Raw genomic sequence first — 19,886 nt, 5'->3', positions numbered from 1 at the left:
AGGAATTTTTACCAACATAAAGAGATGCTATTTAACTTGTCCAAGCAGTAAATAGCTTAAATACTACAATACAGTATGATTATCTTGATGTGATGTAATTGTAAATACTTTTTATATTACATTGGCAGCTCTGTAGCTAAATAAATAAATAGTATTTCTAGGTGTAGATGAATTAACGATCGACGCGGCCATTAGCAAAAATTAACTTTAATAGATATTAGATAGACACCTATCAAGCATCTCAGGAGAAACTGACTAATTTAGGTTTGACATATATTCAGGCCACTTCAGAATAAAAGATCGAAGTTTGATAATGACGACAATGATACAGGTGGACATAGCGAACTGGCCAATATCGCTGCTAATAAAAGTAAAAAAGTTCAAGACCGTTCACTGCGAACGCAAACGCCCGGCAATGAGAATTCTGGACCAGGAAATCACGATATAACTAGTACAAAATGGGATATATTTTTATGATAGAAAGCAAGATTATCCTTGTTTTATATTGATAATATAAATAGATAAAATCTACACTTCTAAACATTATTTATCACACTGATTTACTGATATTAAATATTACTATTACCGTAATGACAATATATTGTCGAACTATAAAAAAATCTTGATAAATAAGTCCTTTCGCTAATTTGATATATCGATTAATGTAAGCATTTATCAACGTGATATACAGCTTACATAAATTTTGTATAGACGACGATTTCTATAATACTGTAATATCTGCTATAGCGAAGCTTGACGTACTGTATAAAATAGGAATAAGTGAAATTCATATTATTTCTTATGATTCCGTGCTAATAGTGAGTGAAATATTTCCTCCTCCACATAGATTATAAAGTTGGGTATAATAAAGATTATTAAATCATTTAAATGTAATGAAACAATCCAAAATTGAAAAAATTTCAGAATAGAATATGCATACTTTCATAGCAGACAGAGTATAGAATTAAATATACAGATTCTTTATCTTGTTTCTATTTTAATCTGCTTAAAGCCGAATGAATTCTAAAATGTAATCGATTTTCCAGGTCGTAGCCGCTATAATTGTCCTTGATATACGTTACAGTGACATGTTAGTATTGATATGGAAATTACGTTATTAAGAGACTCTAGAAGTAAGTAGATAAATATACCTTTGCTTGATTTAAAAGTGATTTTCCTTGACTTACACCCTAATTATCAAGTAAAATGGCAGATTTATTATCGTTATTACGTAATTTAAATACACTTCGTTCTTACTGTATAGCTTAGAAAAAGAATTTATAGTAGTGATTTGTACCTGTGCATGTTCGGTTAATAGTAATCCTAACTCGTAAGTAGCATATGGTGCAATATAGTTATCTTGCCGAGATTTCTTGGAGGTACGAACTGCTTCTTTCAAATACTAAGGAGCATACAATTATTTAATAGGAATTAATTAAAACTTCGAGAGAAATAGCTGTTTGTAAATACCTTAAATCTGTTAAAACTGCATAGACGCCTTATTAGTATGCTCTACTGTAAGTTTACAGTAATACTCGTATAAGTAGTACAATATTTGTACACCCGCATTGCACGTATATTTAAATCCCTAATGTATACGAGTAGTCTTAAAATTGGTTTACCTGCTCAGCCAGCTGAATATCTCGTAGTTGTAAATGTAAAATACCCAGCATAAATACTTGTAGAGAGGATATGTATGATTCTTGAGATCTTTCAGTTTCTAATAAATTATAGAGGAATGCTTGTTATGGGCATAAGTTATGTATTGTGTAGTTCCAATAAGTCACTTTATAAAATTAATATGCTGCCTCGTCCGCGTAGCATTACCAATTAAGAACTGTCTAAGCTGGTGATCACCACAAATCCTAATTGCTCCCCACAAATAGATGACTTCCAGGATCAACAGAACGTAATTATGAGGTTGTAAAATTACATCTTTATATTGATTAGCCTTCAAATAAGATAAGATAAGTATTAATACTATTTTCTCCATGTTTCTAAGACATTATGAATCATACATAATATCTATCTCCGATTATATAAATAGAAATAGATATATTTTTAAATAGCATTACTTTGCGAATAACAAATAGCTCAGGAGCGTTTCCTCGCTTTCTAGCTAACTGCGGTACTAGTTTCATCTGTTCAGAAGCTTGCTTCATGCTACCGGATGCACCTAGTGTTACTAATGAAAAAGTGATAATAATTTACAACATGGAAATTAAGTTTTGTAAAGACAACGGGGAAGAATACTTACTAGCTGCTAGATAGGTATAATACGATTGAGACCAACGAGACTCTTTCTTTAAACTGTAATAAATTACAGCAAAATGTATAACAAAAACTATTTTGATGTATTGGAAGAGGCGTTATATTGCATATAAAACAACATACAGAACAAATTCAGGAACAGCTGACGGCCAATTCATATTAATCATGTGACACCATCCTGTTAGATTAAAAAGTCGAATCAACTCAATAATAGAAAGAAACGAATATACAGTACCTAACTGTACACCTATAAAATTGTAAGAAAATTTCTACTTGAAGCGTTATCTCTATTTTAATATGCTATTCAAAGTACCTCTCTCGTAGCAGCATAACTGCTGGATTGCAGTTTGCTCTTTTGCCACTTGTACAGCAGTGTTAAAAGCATCTAAAGAACCTAATATATCCTTCTGTAATAATTATAATTGATTAATGAATTTCAAGTTATCCAAAGTGGATTGCTTTCTTTTTAAACGAATTTAAAAGGGTAGATTTATAATCTGATACACTGCATGAAATAGCTACCAAATACGCTGAACCTAAAAATTAATTGCAAGCTAAATATGAACTTTAAATTTTAACTTACCTGGATTCTACGAACTCGCCCTTGGAAGAACAAAAATAAAGCTGATTCTTCATATTCTTTTGATTCTGCTATGATCCGTTCTGCTTCCCCGATACCTAATCAAGGTTTATAGTAAAAAACTCAGGCAATACATATCGTATTGTAAGAACAAACTATCTGTGTACAGTATATTACTGGTTGGGATTAACTCTGAAATTGGATATTGTTGTATGTTGATCATATTTATTACCAGCCGCTAGATCTGTTCCATCTAGTCCATAAAATGGCCTAATAATAACATGATACCATAATAATGCCAATCTATCAATCATAAAAAAATAATTTCTGTATCAGTACACACGTAGCTATCAATTCAAAAGGAATTAATTAAATATCAAAATTAATTGAGATTTATTTACTTAGCCAAAGGAGCTTTCATATCAGATGTCCTGCTAGAAAATTCCAAGCATTTAATGCCCATCTCTCTATTTCCACCAAATCCAAATATCTGGGCAAGTCTAACTACTCTCGGCGGAATTAACGATATGCAAACATTAAATAAGCCATAGCCAAAGAAAATAGCACCTTTCAATCGTTCTATGGTTTTAGTATCACGTGTTTCCTCCTATATGTGACACGATGCAAGCTAGATTTTAGCAATTCATTACATTATATAATTACAAAAAGTATAACTAAAGAATTAGTGATACAATATCTTCACTTGTTATTCGTGATTGAATATTAGATTAAAGTAAAGTTTTATAGCATTAAAACATAAGTAATTTTGATTAAAAGCAATCCAAAGTTATGTAGCATTTTGGTTGTCGTCTTTGATCCAAGTGGATAGAACCTACAGTGTTTAGGACTTGAAATTGCTTTTCTGTTGAGTCGCCTTTTGAGTTGGGATCATTTTCACTCTGAATCTCTTCGAATTTATCATCAGGATCTACTGTAGGATTATTATCTTCATTTGCTAAAGAAGATGTTGATACATCATCATTGTTGCCGTTATCTGCTTGTATCTCTTCAAAGCATTCATCGCTAGCTCGATCTGAATCTTTCATAATATCAGAAGTAGCACTATCAGCTCCGCTACGAATTGAACTGTCATTGATAATAATATTTGGAGAAGTACTATCACTTTCAGCTTTGCTCATATCGTTAATCATTTTATAACATTTTTCGTAGGTTTTCCAAGCTTTGCGAAGCATTAGACCACCTTTAATATAACTGGTAATGCCTTGGCGTACAAAAGTAAGAATTGCCATGTATAGAGAACAATCAGCAATAATTACATAACGTTGAAGTCGCTCTGGTAAAGGTAACTCGTCAATCGGGGCTTCCTTTTTCCTAAAAGAGCGACTAATAGACTTGAATAGTGTGTTTTCTTCCATTTGGCATAATTTTTCAGTTGCTTTTAGGCTTTTCAAAGCCAAATCTAACTTTTCATCTTCAAACGTAATTATGGCATTCTATCAAAATGGTATTTAAAATTTTAATGATGGCGTTACCTTTTACCATAAAAATACGTAACCATGATACTACTATTAATAACTTAAAATTTTATAACGTAGATATTACTATTCTTAAATTTTAGATTTTATCTGACGTGTTTAAGCGATAATATTATTTTAATATACAGATAAAACAAGGATCGTAAAACTTCACTTTCTACATAATATTGTCAAAAATTTTTAAGGTCGATGCGAATATACTGTAATCGCGATAAATTTTTTGTATTATTTGTATTACATTACAGTAACAACAAAGCTATTGCCTTACCATGAATAACATAAAACTTGAGCCAGCGTGCATAAGAGGAGTAAAATCTCTACAAGGATGTATGATGAGAACAGATGATAAATATTTTATTACTATGACTTACCAAAATTTATTCATAAATTATAATAAATTATAAATTATACTATTTGTATTTTAAAACAGTCCTCTCAATATTATAAATTGGTATCCTCATCGTGTAAAACAATAAACATTACATTATGTTAGAGATTAAGTTACAGCAGGTGCAATCTCAGAGAATTTATTGCGTCCAAAATAGTTTGCTTATGATTACGTCGATTTACATTCGTTTTTGATTGTATATTTATTGATGATTGAATCATTAATGTGATGATACACCTGATCGTAAATCAATACTTTATGATACCCTATCTTACGTACCACATTACTATTACTTTCGTAATAATGCATAAATTTATTACTTTAGGAGGCAATATTAATCATATTCCGCTACTATACTCGTATTAATTCATTTCGTGGACCATTACGAAATAAATCACCCAACAAATATATCGTATATACGTAAATCAACTGTACACAGTATCTTACTATGGATACGATAGCAATTACAAACGGAGTCTTACATTTAAGCTAACTGCAACAACTATTTTAAAGGAATTTATAGCGCTAAAATTATCCAAAGTCATTTAATTGAACAATTTTCTGATATATTCCATTGACATCATGATCATTACATTCCTATACTCTAACGAAAAAAGTATTCTAGATGCATAATCGCGACAGTCCTGTTTAGATTTATTTTCCGTATGATTATTACGAGAGCGTCTTTATCTTACATTTCTCCATTTTTTAATTCTGCATACTAACTTCGATAAATTGATCAGTTCTAAAGCTTGCATAATTTTTTCTTACTAATTTAAAACATGGTAATCTTGTAAAATGTAAGATACGATTCGAACACTCTCGATATTAAATTTGATTAAATATAAAAGGTGAATAAGCCATTCTTGCTGATGTAGTCTTTGACATTGAATACAATCATAAAGGTATGATAAAAAAGAGAGATTAGAGGCCCTAGAATGAGACTGATGATCATCCATTGAGACAAACATTTCTAAAGAATTTCGTCAATTCGATTGTCTAACGAAGTTATTACTCCAATCTTTTAGTTTGTAAATTGGAAGTGTAAAAAAAATGGAGAAAAATACATCACTTTTTATTCAACATTTTGCAGGTATGGTACCTATGAGTTGTTGTTCTTGCCTTAATTTATCGTTAATATCATAGTTTGCTCATTTGTGTTTATGATAATCACAATGGTACCTTGTAGCGAACACCTACAGTAAATAAATCACCAGATAATAATTATGCACGATCCAATTGATAATTATAATAAAATATATCAAACAGATCGCGCACTACAGTACATTCAATTTTTGACTCTTTAAATAGTGTGAGACGCGAGTAAACAGCTAGTTATTCAATCTAGAAGGGGATATTTAGTTCGAACATCATTTCCTTACAGTATTTATGACTTTTGTAGGGCATAATTTTAAATGATACAACAGTCAGTGTTAAAAAGAGTTCTACTGTGCGTAAATCCACGCTTCATTCAAACGCCGTTTCTCATATAAGTGCAAACTGGAATGAAGGACGAATTGAAAAGCGCTGACATTAGTAGAATTAATTTTTACTTTACAATATCTAATTTCATCTATTAAGCTGGTCTTTAATTAATAGACTACAATTATAGTTATCTCTCATCACTATATTCATAATTTGTTTAATAAGCCGGCGTACTCTACTTTTAATATACAGTAGAATTGCTGTTAAGTGCAATGTCAAGGAGATTTCATTACTAGCTATCACTGATCACTGAAGGATATTCGCTATCAATAGTGAGATAGCCGTATAAAGATGAATTATCCTGTAAAGACTTTTGCATTGTATTCGTTAAACCGATGATGATATTCGTATCACTGTGTGTTAATCTATAGAAAATGATCCCTCAAGTCTACCAATCAATAATGTAATAATAATAGATTACAACTACCGTACATTCTGACTGCAAAACACTGCTGCAAAGTATACTGTATTAGCAGATCCAAAATGAAAAATTATTACGCGTCCATACATGTAGGATGGGTCAGAGACTACAGTACTAGATCTTTTAAGGAAATTATTGAGTAGCCTTTGTTATCTTTTTGAAATTAATATCGTAGAATCACAACAGCATTAATTTTACAGTTCCCGTATGCCTTACTGTACATAGTGTACAGTACAGTATAGTCGATTGTGATAAGAAAAATAGTAAGGCGTTTATTATTTTCAAGTTTCTTGTTAACCTCCATAGTTCAAAGGTATTTTGACTGAGTCATTAAGAATAATTATGACACGGTACGAAAAATGGATACCTGTCTAATCATCTGTATTCAAAGATTTAAATGGTAGTATAACAGCATTTCCTATTAACAGCTAAAATAGTACGATTAAAAATTGACGACAATTGTAAGCTACTTTTTAATTGTGCCTTCGCATCGCCAACGATAAAAAAAAAATAAGAGCTGCAAGTACTGTCCCGTATAACAATGCAGTACAAACAGGTAAAAAGAGACGAAACTAGACAACATTTTATGATAGTTGTATTTTTTTAAAGAAATAATGTTCTGATGGATAAAATTCATTAGTCAATGCATCTTAATGAAGTGAAATTGAATTCATTAAATGTAATAGGTTCAAAAAGTTATGCCGTATAGTAGCGTGTTTGTCGACAGAACTGTTAACTCATTTTTGAACGTATAATAAATAAATCGCGATGACTAGAGTTGCTCAAGATTCTGATCATCATAATCACGTTCATGCCAAGATCGGCTGTATTAGTTTTAGTCATTTGAGAAGCGGGAGAATTTTCTTAATGAAGACGTAACGATAATTATGAAAAGAAACTACGCGCACCAGTAAGTAAAGCCATATTACTGTTGTAGTGGCAAAATTTTTATACGTATGGTAAAGTCGTAGAGATATCAAAAAAAACTTTCAGAAATAATATTTATACTTGTATCTCTATGGGTAAAAGAAAGAAAGTTGGACGCTATACGTGTAAGTGTTCAATGTACTTGATTGTAGTAGATGATTAAATTGGTTAACGATTTTATGACTTGTACTCCTCGCTGAATTAAGTACATCCTGTACAGTATAAAAGTAATCTTATCAATTAGATATCTTGTGTGATTGTTCCGCCTATTCCATATGGAATATACAGTACTGTTCGTGTCTCTGGCTTTCTTAACCCTTAATAAACTACCGTCGATAATGAACAAAAATAGTCGCACGCAATAGATATCTACGTGTAGATGATTTAATCGCCGACATTTCAGGAGGAAAGGCAAAGATACAATTTTGCCTTTGCGGTTAGGTCGTCACAATTACGAATAATAAGCAAGAAAAATGACCTAGTGTAGTTCATTATCAGTAAATTGCATTGAGCAATTTATTCTACTAAGTGGAGACTGAAAGAAAATAAATTGGAATAGTTTATTCCTGAGAAATTTCATTTGGGCAATTGAACACACTAAAGAAGGGAGTCCCAAAATAAACAGAAAAATAGGCCAGAACTCTTCGTCAATAGACAATTTCATTAAGTAATTTATTACATTAAGGTAAAGAGGAATCAAAGAAAATAGACTGCAATAGTTTGTTAATAACAAATTCCATTGAGCTAAATTATTGGAGTAAGGAAGGAGTCAAGGAAATAGGGCTGCAATAGTTCTGTAGAGTAATTTTCATTGGAGCAAATTTTATTGCACTAAGAAGAGGGGGGTGAAAGATAGCGGATCCTTGAAATAATTGAGTGATAGAAAATTTCATAAAGTCGTTTATTATTGGTAGAGGAATGAAAGAAAACGGATCGGAATAGCCAATTTCATTGAGCAAATGATCACACTGAAGCAAGGTGTGTAAGCCAATAGGCTGCAATAGTTCTTTGAAAGGCAAAATTTCATCTCTTACAGTAAGGAAGGGGTCAAAGAAAGCGGACCAGAGTAATCCACTGATTAGACATTACATTAAGGTAGAAAAGTCAGAGAGAATGAAGTGAACATTTCATTGACCAATTGATTGATCAATTCATGCAGGAGTGTAAAAGAAAATAGACTGCCAGCGCTCATCAATAGTCAATTTCATTGAGTAATTTATGAATTATTGGTAGTCAGGAAAGAGTGGAAGAAAATAATCGCTCATGGTTGATGGATAGGTAATTTCATTGAGGCATTTACTGCAATCATTCAAGGTAGAGAAGTCAAAGAACGTTGTCAAGACAGATAGCATCGCTCGGTAAGCGTCTACTGTACTTTGTAACGTTAGTTGAAGGCGGTGATTGTCTATTTTGACTGTGTCTAGCTAGGATGGGAGTAGAGAACTTTTGCAAGTGCTTTATGTCAAATAGCACTTTGCTGTGTCAATTATTCTTTTTCAATTTGATAGACAAGGAGAAGAAGAAATAACTTACCTGTATTTGTCGAATAATTGCTCTGCTTGGTTAAAATTATTGTTAATCATCATTTTAATTCCTTCACTGGCTAAGAACGCCTCATCGATATTGTAGGTTGCTTTAGGTACATCGCTATCACTTGACTCCATGATGAAGGTTGTTGTTGTTGCTATTTGATTTGACTAGAATGATTGAAATTTTTTTTTTCCTGCCGTTTCTTCGCCTTTGCCCCTTACAAATGAAGATAGAAATGATGCCTATCAATATTACATGAATCTTCCTCTATCCAGTATAAAGTAGAATGGAGAAGAAATGGACAATATCTTACTTATTCTCCTTTCAATTTTATCAAGTATTTTTTCAACCCAGTCAATGGATATCTTGACTTGGATGACTCTCGTCAACCACTATTGCGCAGCCTATGAATACTGCTCGACGCCTTTAACCGTGTGATGCATCAAGTCTGACGTCAAAAAAGAGTACAAAGAAGTAGAGCAACAATCCATCTTAACAAAGCAACTGGGTCAAGTTGGAATCAATGGCTGGTACCGTACAATAAGCCATTATGCGAGTTTTACAGAATGCACTTACCGTCAGTGCACGACTCTCTTTTTGGCGGATTGATCTTGCATCAAAGTACAGTCGGAATATTTTTCAAAATGGCTTGGCTATTATGGTGTAGGCTGTACAGTCTATGGTCTAAAATTGCAGATAGAGTTAGTCTCTTGTACGTGTAGGTCAACTCCAAGGCTCTCTTTTTGGCGTATTGATCTTGCATCAAAGTACTGTATTTTTAAAGAAAAATATTGCCCGAAAGTGACAAAATGTTATGAAACAGTATGTACTGTACAGTCGAATTATTTTTCAAAATGGCTTGGCTATTATAGTGTAGACAGTCGACAGCCTATGGTCTAAAATTGCAGATAGAGTTAGTCTCTTGCACGTGTAGGTCAACTCCAAGACTCTTCTTGGCGCATTGATCTTGCATCAAAATACAGTCCAATTATTTTTCAAAATGGCTTGGCTATTATGGTGTAGGCTGTACAGTCTATGGTCTAAAATTGCAGATAGAGTTAGACTCTTGTACGTGTAGGTCAACTCCAAGACTCTCTTTTTGGCGTATTGATCTTGCATCAAAGTACTGTCCAATTATTTTTTCCAAAATGGCTTGTATTATAGTGTAGACTGTGCAGTCTATGGTCTAAAATTGCAGATAGAGTTAGCCTGTTGCATGTGTAGGTCAACTCCAAGACTCTCTTCTTGGCGTATTGATCTTGCATCAAAGTACAGTCCAATTATTTTTTCCAAAATGGCTTGTATTATAGTGTAGACTGTACAGTCTATGGTCTAAAATTGCAGATAGAGTTAGCCTGTTGCACGTGTAGGTCAACTCCAAGACTCTTCTTGGCGTATTGATCTTGCATCAAAGTACAGTCCAATTATTTTTCAAAATGGCTTGTATTATAGTGTAGACTGTACAGTCTATGGTCTAAAATTGCAGATAGAGTTAGCCTGTTGCACGTGTAGGTCAACTCCAAGACTCTCTTCTTGGCGTATTGATCTTGCATCAAACTGCAGTATAACTATTTTTCAATATGAACAGGGTGTGTGGAAAGTCATTTGATATTTAAAGTGCCCATTGAAATGACACACATTGGCAAAATGGCCAAGTATTTGGTATAGTGTAAACTGTACAGTTGACAGTCTATGGTCTACAATTACAGATAGAGTTGGTCTCTTGCACGTGCAGGTAAACTCCAAGCATGATAGTCCCTGCTCTTAACGACAGTCATCGTGCAGTACTTTCAAGTAGGCAATTTTTGATCAATCGAATGCGAAAAAATGCTATCGATTAGCATACTGTGTAGCACCGTTATAGAGACAGGAAATGACCTGTAAAATGGTTGAACTTCTTTCTAACCGTAATGATTGAATTCATATGCGCACACAACTGTCCATGAAGACTAACGAAAGTACAGTAGGTGGATAGCGTAGTTTGCGTTGATAAGTAATGTAATCATCATCATAATATTATTCTTATTTTGGGGGGGACAGTGCTGTAGTCAATTTCGCCCCCTCCTGTCTCGTCTCCGCTGGAATGGAGTCTACAGTAAGTTAACCGTGATATTATTATAAACTACTTTGTATAATACGTAAAATGGCATGAAATTGCTTACAACGAATGTGATTGCAAGACTCCTTCAACAGGGACTTTGAACTCTCTCACCAGTCGCTATGGATAGCTGTACACTAGAGAGCCTGTATGGAGACCCTGTATGAGTAGTACGCCATAATAAGCTAGTTCAAAATTGGATGCAACTCATGCAAGCTTTGATTTTTCTATTCGTTGACTGTTTCCTGCTGCCGGATTAATCCGTCTCCAGTTCAATCCGTTTAAAACACGACCGTCTCTCTGTCTTTGAAGTACAGTGTGTAAAACTACATGACAATGGTCGATCGTACAATATCGTCAACCATTGCAGCCATGCGGTCCATTGGAAACGGCTAGCAAAATAGCCGATTTACTGTGTACAAGTGTATATACATACTTTTGGTATACTCATAGGCGTGCAAAATCAGTTGTCCCATCCATGCCTGATGCTTTCTGCAACCATCATCAATCTGCATGACTTGTTGTTAAAGGGAGAAAAAAGCGATTGGCATTTGGTAAGACATTTCCCATTTTACACGCCCCTGTGTAATACTGTCCAGTGCGAAATACAGTACTGTACTGTATAGTATTCAAAGTTTTGCTATACTGTAGTCTACTAGTACAGTACACTTGATCCTGGAGTACAATACAAACCACTGTACTGTACAGTACTGGATTCTTTCCAATCCAATTATTCCAGTAGTCCCTGTGTACAGTACAATACAGTACAGTACGTTGTCAAAGTCTGAGAGCCTGGAATTTATAGCTCGCCTACAGTACAGTATTCAAAGTTTGACATACTGTACAGTGTGCAGTACAGTACAGTACGCCCTGGAGTACAATACAAACCACTGTACTGTACAGTGTACAGTACTGGATTCTTTCCTATCCAATAGTCCCTGACCAGGTGACCATTAGCCCTGATCATACTGTACGTTGTCAAAGCCTGAGAACCTGGAATTTATAGCTGACCTACAGTAGAGTACAGTGTTCAAAGTTGGACATACATGTACTGTAGTCTACTGGTACAGTACTGGATTCTTTCCAATCTAATAGTCCCTGACTAGGCGACCATTAGCCGTGATCATACAGTACTGTACTGTACGTTGTCAAAGTCTGAGAACCTGAAATTTATAGCTCGCCTACAGTACAGTACGCCCTGGAGTACAATACAAACCACTGTACTGTACAGTGTACAATACTGGATTCTTTCCAATCCAATAGTCCCTGACTACAGTACAGTACAGTAGGTGACCATTAGCCCTGATCATACTGTACAGTACGGTGTCAAAGTCTGAGAACCTGGAATTTACAGTACCGTACTCCCTGGAGTACAATACAAACCACTGTACTGTACAGTGTAAAGTACTGGATTCTTGCCAATCCAATACTGTACTGTACAGTAGTCCCTGACTAGGTGACCATTAGCCCTGATCATACTGTACGTTGTCAAAGTCTGAATCACTACTGTAACAGCTGGTCCAATCTCGATCCATTGACTTGGCCATTTGCTGGCTGATTCGTGTCGTAAGATTTAAATCTCAAACGTCTTCAACGCTTTGATTCACTACAATACAATTAACAACTGCGCTAGCATAGGTTCTATATGATTTGCAACTTCAATTGGAGCTAATATTCGCCAACGTTACTTCACGTGTAAAATATCCTACAAGGCAATTGATTGACTTACGAATGCAATTGATATCATCACTTGTAAACGCGCAAGATCGTCCAAGATTGAAGAGAAAGTTGACATTCAAAATTGATTACCAATGGCACAAATCGTCTCAGTCAACCAGTACGATCCAATCAAGGTAAAAAAAAAATAAAAAAAAATTAAAAAAAACTTGTATCTACGCGTCGAGTATGAGCTAGTAGTTGGTATAGCAGTCTAATCATCCGGATTCATCTCTTTGCTAGATGTTCAATTCCTACCATCACTGCATAAATTCAGATGATGATTCAATACAAATACAAATACTGTACTCTTGCTAACGAGATTAGACACAGTGTCTTACTGTTGAAAATGTTATCAACCTACTTGAAAATACAGTATAGCAGAGTAGACGATAGATATGGCCTTGGTAATGCAATCATGTTAAGAACCTTACAAGAATCATAATCTTATATATTCGTCAAGATGCCCTTCAAAATTGTCAACATATTCTCCACTTGAAAGTTTCCACCACTCTTCCACTTACTGCCAACCATACTCTTATTCCACTAACGTACTCTACTAATACAACAGTACTTATTTTTGTCACATTAGACAAGTTAAAACCAATCAAGACTTCAATACAATCCAAAATAACTTACTGTCTATTAGCAGAATTGTTTATCCAAAGAAGATTGTATTTTTACACTCTTTTTGCTACTAGTAATAGAATGATAATATCGCAAGATCCAACGATTGGACACTAGATATTACAATAAAACAAAATTAAATAAATTGAGACTTGAACGTAATCCAAAATTGCTCAGACAGTGTTGTCACTCTTCTTAAACGATTGTATTGATAAACATGTATCAACACCATCATTGCTGTTCATAACGATATAATGAAATGAGAACTTTGCAATATCCAGCAATTTTACAATAGATATTGACAGCATAACAGGATCTAATGTTAAAATGACATCAATCGTGTCCTTGTCAACGCAAATTGCTCAAAAATGGATTCACGCTCTATTTCAATTCACCTTCTCTCTTATCTAGGCGAAATTTTACGCTTGTCTGCGTTGGTTAGCGACAAAATGCTCTCCTGGTCTCATTACAAAAGATGTTGCCGCAAGCATAACCAACTTGAAAGTAAGTCAAAATTGAATAACAGAGATCGAATTCTGCTAGTGTAAACTTCTTACAATCTACACAATCCCTAAGGTGAAATCAATTACGGTACAAGGAATACTTTATGCCTGTATTCATGATTTTCATATACACCAAGACTACGCCATCAATACAAATTCAGCAGTAATGCACAGTATTATTATTATTATTATTATATAAATTTCTTCTAAATTTATCCAATTCACAGTCACTTTGTAAATATTTCAAATGAGCAATCATCATCATTCCACAATATCACTGCTCAGTGCTGGCTTTGTAGCCATTACCAGATTGAAATGGACTAAAATACTGTAGCTTCTAAAACTCGTTGTAAATAATTTTAAATACAGTATTGCTTTCAGATGCTGCCTTCTTAAGTGTGGAACAATAAACGTCTACATACAGTATGGCTAATTCCTACCACAAAAGAGTTTGTTATTCTTGTCAAGCTTATCAAACGAGTTGGACTCTATCATACCCGGTATACTTGTAGTAAATACACCATTGCCTTCTCAGATGGTGCCTTCTTGAGTGTGGAACAATAAACGTCTACATACAGTATGGCTAATTCCTACCACAAAAGAGTTTGTTATTCTTGTCCAGCTTGTCAAACGAGTTAGACTCTTAACATACCCGGTATACTTGTAAATACATCATTACCCTCAGATATTGCCTTCTCAGTAAGAATTCCGTACTATGGAATACTCAATATCTATTTGCAATATAGCAAATTCTACTACGGTATTATAGAGTTTGTTATTATTGTGAAACTTATTAAACGACCTAGACTCTATCATACTTTACTCCAGTTTTTATTCGATACAATGTATATAATTATTATGAATGTATAGGGATATCGCTTGATTTGCGAATCTACTTCCACAAAACATTCATTTGCTTATATTTCTACTAGATGTATAGAACTGAACTAATGTCACCAGAATGCTTTTATTACATAATTGAGCAATGCTTATCCTGAGTTAGTGACATAGCGTATTAGTTTAAACTTTCTAGAGAATCTGTTTTGTTCATATTTTGCCTGGATACGACATGTAACAACTTACTCGTATGTTATCAAATACCCTTGTTGGATAGTCGAATGTTTACCCTAAGCTAGTGGCTTAACGTACAATTTAAACCCTGCTGAGAATTATTCCACATGTCTCATTGGCGTTGACAGCATGTCAACTTTTTTTTTATACCGTTTAAAAGAGTAGTCATCGTGCATGTTATTACAATTACTTTTATTCTTTTTAAAATAATCCAATAGCGGTAGTACAGTGCCTGTATTAATGGACGACCTCGAGTGTATGTGTCTCTCTTGTTTCTACCATGTCTACTCCTGAATGCAAATTGTTAATAAAGATTTGATAGATACTACCCTTTTAAATTATCCACCGATACTTGTATAAGATGCTACATAGGTATATACAAAGGTACTATTCCATTACAATCATAAAGTAGTTCAAGACTTTATCCAAACTTTACAAGCTTAGATACTGTACGATATTCTGGCAAGTCTGGGAAAATGTATTGATGTGCAAAACTACGCCCATGACCAATTTTCTTACATATGGTTTACCCAATACACCTTCAGGCAATTAGAGCGTAACTAATTGACTGTTATTCAGATACTAATAACGTAATATCATATTATAACTGAATTCTATAGTGCTGGAGAAGTGTAAAGATGAAACTGTATTTGACAGTGACAATATAAATCAACTTATCCACGGCACACGTATTTAGTGCTAACTTTCGATCGAAAAATGATTTGGATATACATGCACGTACATTACCTTAGTGAATATAAAATTGAACATCGTAGCCTACATGTTATTTCGCGACGGCTATAAATATATTTATTGCATTGGCCTCTTATTTTACCGTACATCTTACTGGAAACATTATTTACCTACTCGTTTAATTGGTTTGATAACACTACAATCAAATGATGCGAAAGCAATTTTCAGTATCAATTACAACAATCAAAATCTTGTCCGATCAAAAATTCTCATCCTTTAAATTGACTGATAACTGATATACAACCGAGAAGGTCATTAAAATAATAGTAATGAACTCAAAAATTGTTATTGATATCGCTTGTGATAGTTTATTTTCTTATTCAATCTTCAGTTATGTTCTCGATATGTAACATAATACTGAGTATATATCTGCACTTTCTTAATTTGTATAACGTCAACGCTGCTCAAAAGTTGACACTCCGTCACTTTTTTATACAAGAATGGCACTCTTATATTGTAATAACCGGCCGGCATTCGTTAAGGTTTCCCTTTTAAAATACACCACAACAATTGATAAATTGACATCTTTATTCTTAATTAAATTATTATCATTGCATTTCTTATATTAAAATGTAATTCACAATGACAATTATAGGACAGTAAACTTTCAGGAAATACGTAAATCCTTTTCAAAAATTTACCCAGAAAGTGTCAAGTTATCAATCTCATATACTGTATTGAAGCATTCAAAAATTATTTTGGATAGCTTAAGAGGATTGAACGCTAAAATCTACAAGTTATAATTTCTTTCCACATTTTTACCAAGAAATATCAACGGTTATACCACAAAATCTCATATCATCCACACGTTATAGAAGCATTTAGATCCAAAAAAAAGATGAAATACTAAAATCTACAAATTATATTACTTTCAATAATTTACCCAGAAACCTCAAGTTCTCAACTATCATAACATAGATTCTGTGTAATTTGTAGATTGTAAAATTACATATTTGAGGCGTACAAGAAGAAAAAATACCAAAATCTTAAAAGTTATAATCCTTTTTCAACATTTTACGCAATAATATCAACTACTGTATTGTACAATGGATTTTGTATTATCTATTAATCTGCGTATTATACAGTACTGTATAACCATAATTAATAATTACTAGAGACACATAAGAGAGCTAAAGTTCTCAAGTTATAATCCCTTTCAAGATTTCACCCAAAATTTTCAATTATCACAACCTATATCTTCTGTATCTAAGTACTATACGGTTTAATTGAGGACGTATAAAAAAAAGCCTTTACAAAAGAAGAATAGATTGTGAAATATTCTAATTTTGTGAGAATGTAATTGTTAAAACTCATAAACTATTTTCTCATTTCTCTATCCGATGTAATGTCTTAAAGTAATGCATGATCGATCGGTAAACCAGTAACAAAAACATCTGGATCCTAGATAATACAATTAAATGTGCATATATCTATATAATGGCAGTAAAAGAAGCGATTATAACACACTTGTCAAATCGCAGCAGTTAGTAGTTATAGATAAATTAAGATCAGAGAGTAATATTACAGGTAAAATCTGTATAATAGTATTGCATGAATATTAGCTTTGGATCTCGTATTAAATTTACTAATTTATTCATTAAGAAAAGGAACTAATACAAACTATCGTCTCCTATACTTGCCAATTTACTGTCATAGTTTATCTATAGTCAGTTTTTACAAATATAATCACCACTCGTCCATAAGTCCGTCTAAGAAATCATTCATCATCATAATAAACTAGATTTAATGATAATTGATGATAAATACCGGCATCGGTTCTTATTTCATTGAAACGGTGCGTTAACATTTGTATGTGTGCATACTAGTATTTACCCTTAAATAAAATTGCAGTATTTAAATTTCTGTCGTACTGCCTATCTTAGTATTAAATTACGCAGTAATTTTATTTCAAGATTTTCCTCACCGCTCAATTCTAGCGATTAAACTGTTCTGTATTCATGAAGGAGGAGAAATCACAAAATCATTGTATAATATAGTAGTAGCAACAACACAATAAATTTATCCTTCAGTAAGTTCTAGTCGCCAAAGCATTATATCCACTGTGATGTTTTACGATTTCGATTGTTATGATAGGCATATTCAACTTTACTTAAAGGTCTGAAGACTTAATCCTTTTGTAAAATCGTTTTTCGAATGTTAAAATTTAAGTATTGAACTTTTTAAAGTAAAACCTTTATAATTTGATTAGGACTTCGATCCCAACGATCCAGTTACTATCGATTTATTAACATCTGGTGCGATTTATGAAGATGTTTATGCAAATTTATTTGAAGAAAGTGCACCTACACCACCTTCTAATGGCAGCACTACACATGAGAGTGTTATCCGTAAATTGGGAAAATTAGGTCACAATGCTGAACAAAATCCTATTGCATCAATTTCATTGGAATTACTTAATAGACGTAGTGCTCTACATGTGGTAAGGAACTCGAAATTTTAATGCAATATTGTAATAAAGTGCAATCATGTAGACATTATTAATACGAATTTACCAACTTTAACGTAAATTTTGAAACTTGTACTCTCTTAATTTATATCATATGTTTAACAGCGAATTATATTAAACTTGTATCTCATAATTGTCCTATCTCTTCATCATGTAAATCCATGCGATAGGCTTCCCATACGACATTAATTGATGCGATGATGGATGCCTATGTGAATAATATCGTTAGCGTCTCAGCTTTCACTGATTCCTTAAGGTATTAGTCAATATCCGATATGTAACATAAGTATTTTCTGTATACGAAAAGTGATTATGCGAAGGTGTTTCTTAAGTATAAATTCCCTCTTTGAGATTTAATTTTACAGTAACTACTTCACGTTAAAAAGCTGCAATTAAATAACTATTAATAGGAGGTTAGATGGCGCTCGTGAACATATAGCAAACGAATCACTGTCGAACCTTGAAGAAGCTCTATTAACATGGATCAACTTAATATGTGACTTAGTGAATGAAAGTAATAAGGATACTAACATACCGACGATCCCCAATATGTTTGACCTTTTGAAAGATTTGGGTAGTGGTTGCTGTCTAGCAGCTGTTATCAGCTACTACAAACCTAATTTAATCGACTTAGCAGGTAATTACCGTGCTATGCCATGCAATATAATTTAGTCAGCTATTGCGTTTTTAAAGCAACAGCGTATGTTACAAATTAATATCGGTTATCATCTAACATGACGTGCTTCGTAAGCATTGCTGTATCGATATCTGTATATTTAGTTAGTGTTACGATATTGACCGAGATAAAGTAGTTAATAAGAATCCATTTTTGATCTCATCTACCATATTAAGCTGACTAAATCTTTTCGCTCTCATAATATTTATTAATATTCAATATATATGCGCGTATTAAAGCCGAATATTAATGCATATTTTTGTGCAGAGTTCTTACTCCTTGTATAACTATGCTACAAATACAGTTCATAACAACTTATTACACCGAATTTTCTATTTACGCTAGCGTTATACCGAATTATTGTAGTTCCATATTATTGATATTTGTAAAATTGTCAATGCACGTTTTTGTTTGCTTTTGCACGAAATCTTTGTAACGTTGGAGCTAAATTTAGAGCTAGGAACTACCGTAGATCCTAACGTGCAATGTTTACTTTGCGTACTAGGCTATTACCAAAAACGTATTATGCACTAAAGTCATCACTTATGCTGCACATGCTCATTTAACTGATTTTAGATATTCACCATAACAAGCCTTCGTTTGAACAAAAACTCGAAAATTTATCACTGATTCGAAATATATGTTTACAACAACTATCGCGTAAAATGCATTTTCCCTCAATTGAAGACATCGTGTACGGATTTACGATGTTAAAATCTAATATCGTAGCATTCCTTTCTGAATTTTTTCGTCTCTTCGAGTATGATAGTAAGTATAACCATTATTTAACTTAGCCTTAAAAATATTCACCTAGCACACTTAAAACTTCAAAACTTTCGACTTGCTTGTTAAGGGAATGGCAATAGGAAGACGCACA

General features: G+C 33.2%; 1 protein-coding gene across 1 annotated transcript; it reads right to left on the bottom strand.

Moving 5' to 3' along the window:
• Positions 1-992: 992 nt before the first annotated feature.
• TRIADDRAFT_38365 (uncharacterized protein) lies at positions 993-9,154 on the bottom strand (the record flags this gene model as incomplete). Its single annotated transcript, XM_002117004.1, has 15 exons — positions 993-1,067; positions 1,152-1,190; positions 1,298-1,402; positions 1,623-1,720; positions 1,828-1,951; positions 2,076-2,185; positions 2,258-2,310; positions 2,395-2,449; positions 2,585-2,678; positions 2,855-2,949; positions 3,084-3,154; positions 3,253-3,430; positions 3,930-4,305; positions 4,616-4,664; positions 9,102-9,154. The coding sequence occupies 15 exons, from the start codon at positions 9,152-9,154 to the stop codon at positions 993-995; spliced, it is 1,575 nt and encodes a 524-aa protein (XP_002117040.1).
• Between the last annotated feature and the right edge of the window lie 10,732 nt (positions 9,155-19,886).

Source organism: Trichoplax adhaerens, genomic scaffold, assembly GCF_000150275.1.
Source record: "Trichoplax adhaerens TRIADscaffold_21 genomic scaffold, whole genome shotgun sequence".
NCBI classification, from domain to species: domain Eukaryota; kingdom Metazoa; phylum Placozoa; class Uniplacotomia; order Trichoplacea; family Trichoplacidae; genus Trichoplax; species Trichoplax adhaerens.
Note: the sequence above shows the minus strand (reverse complement) of the source record. Positions and strands in the feature narration are given on the sequence as shown.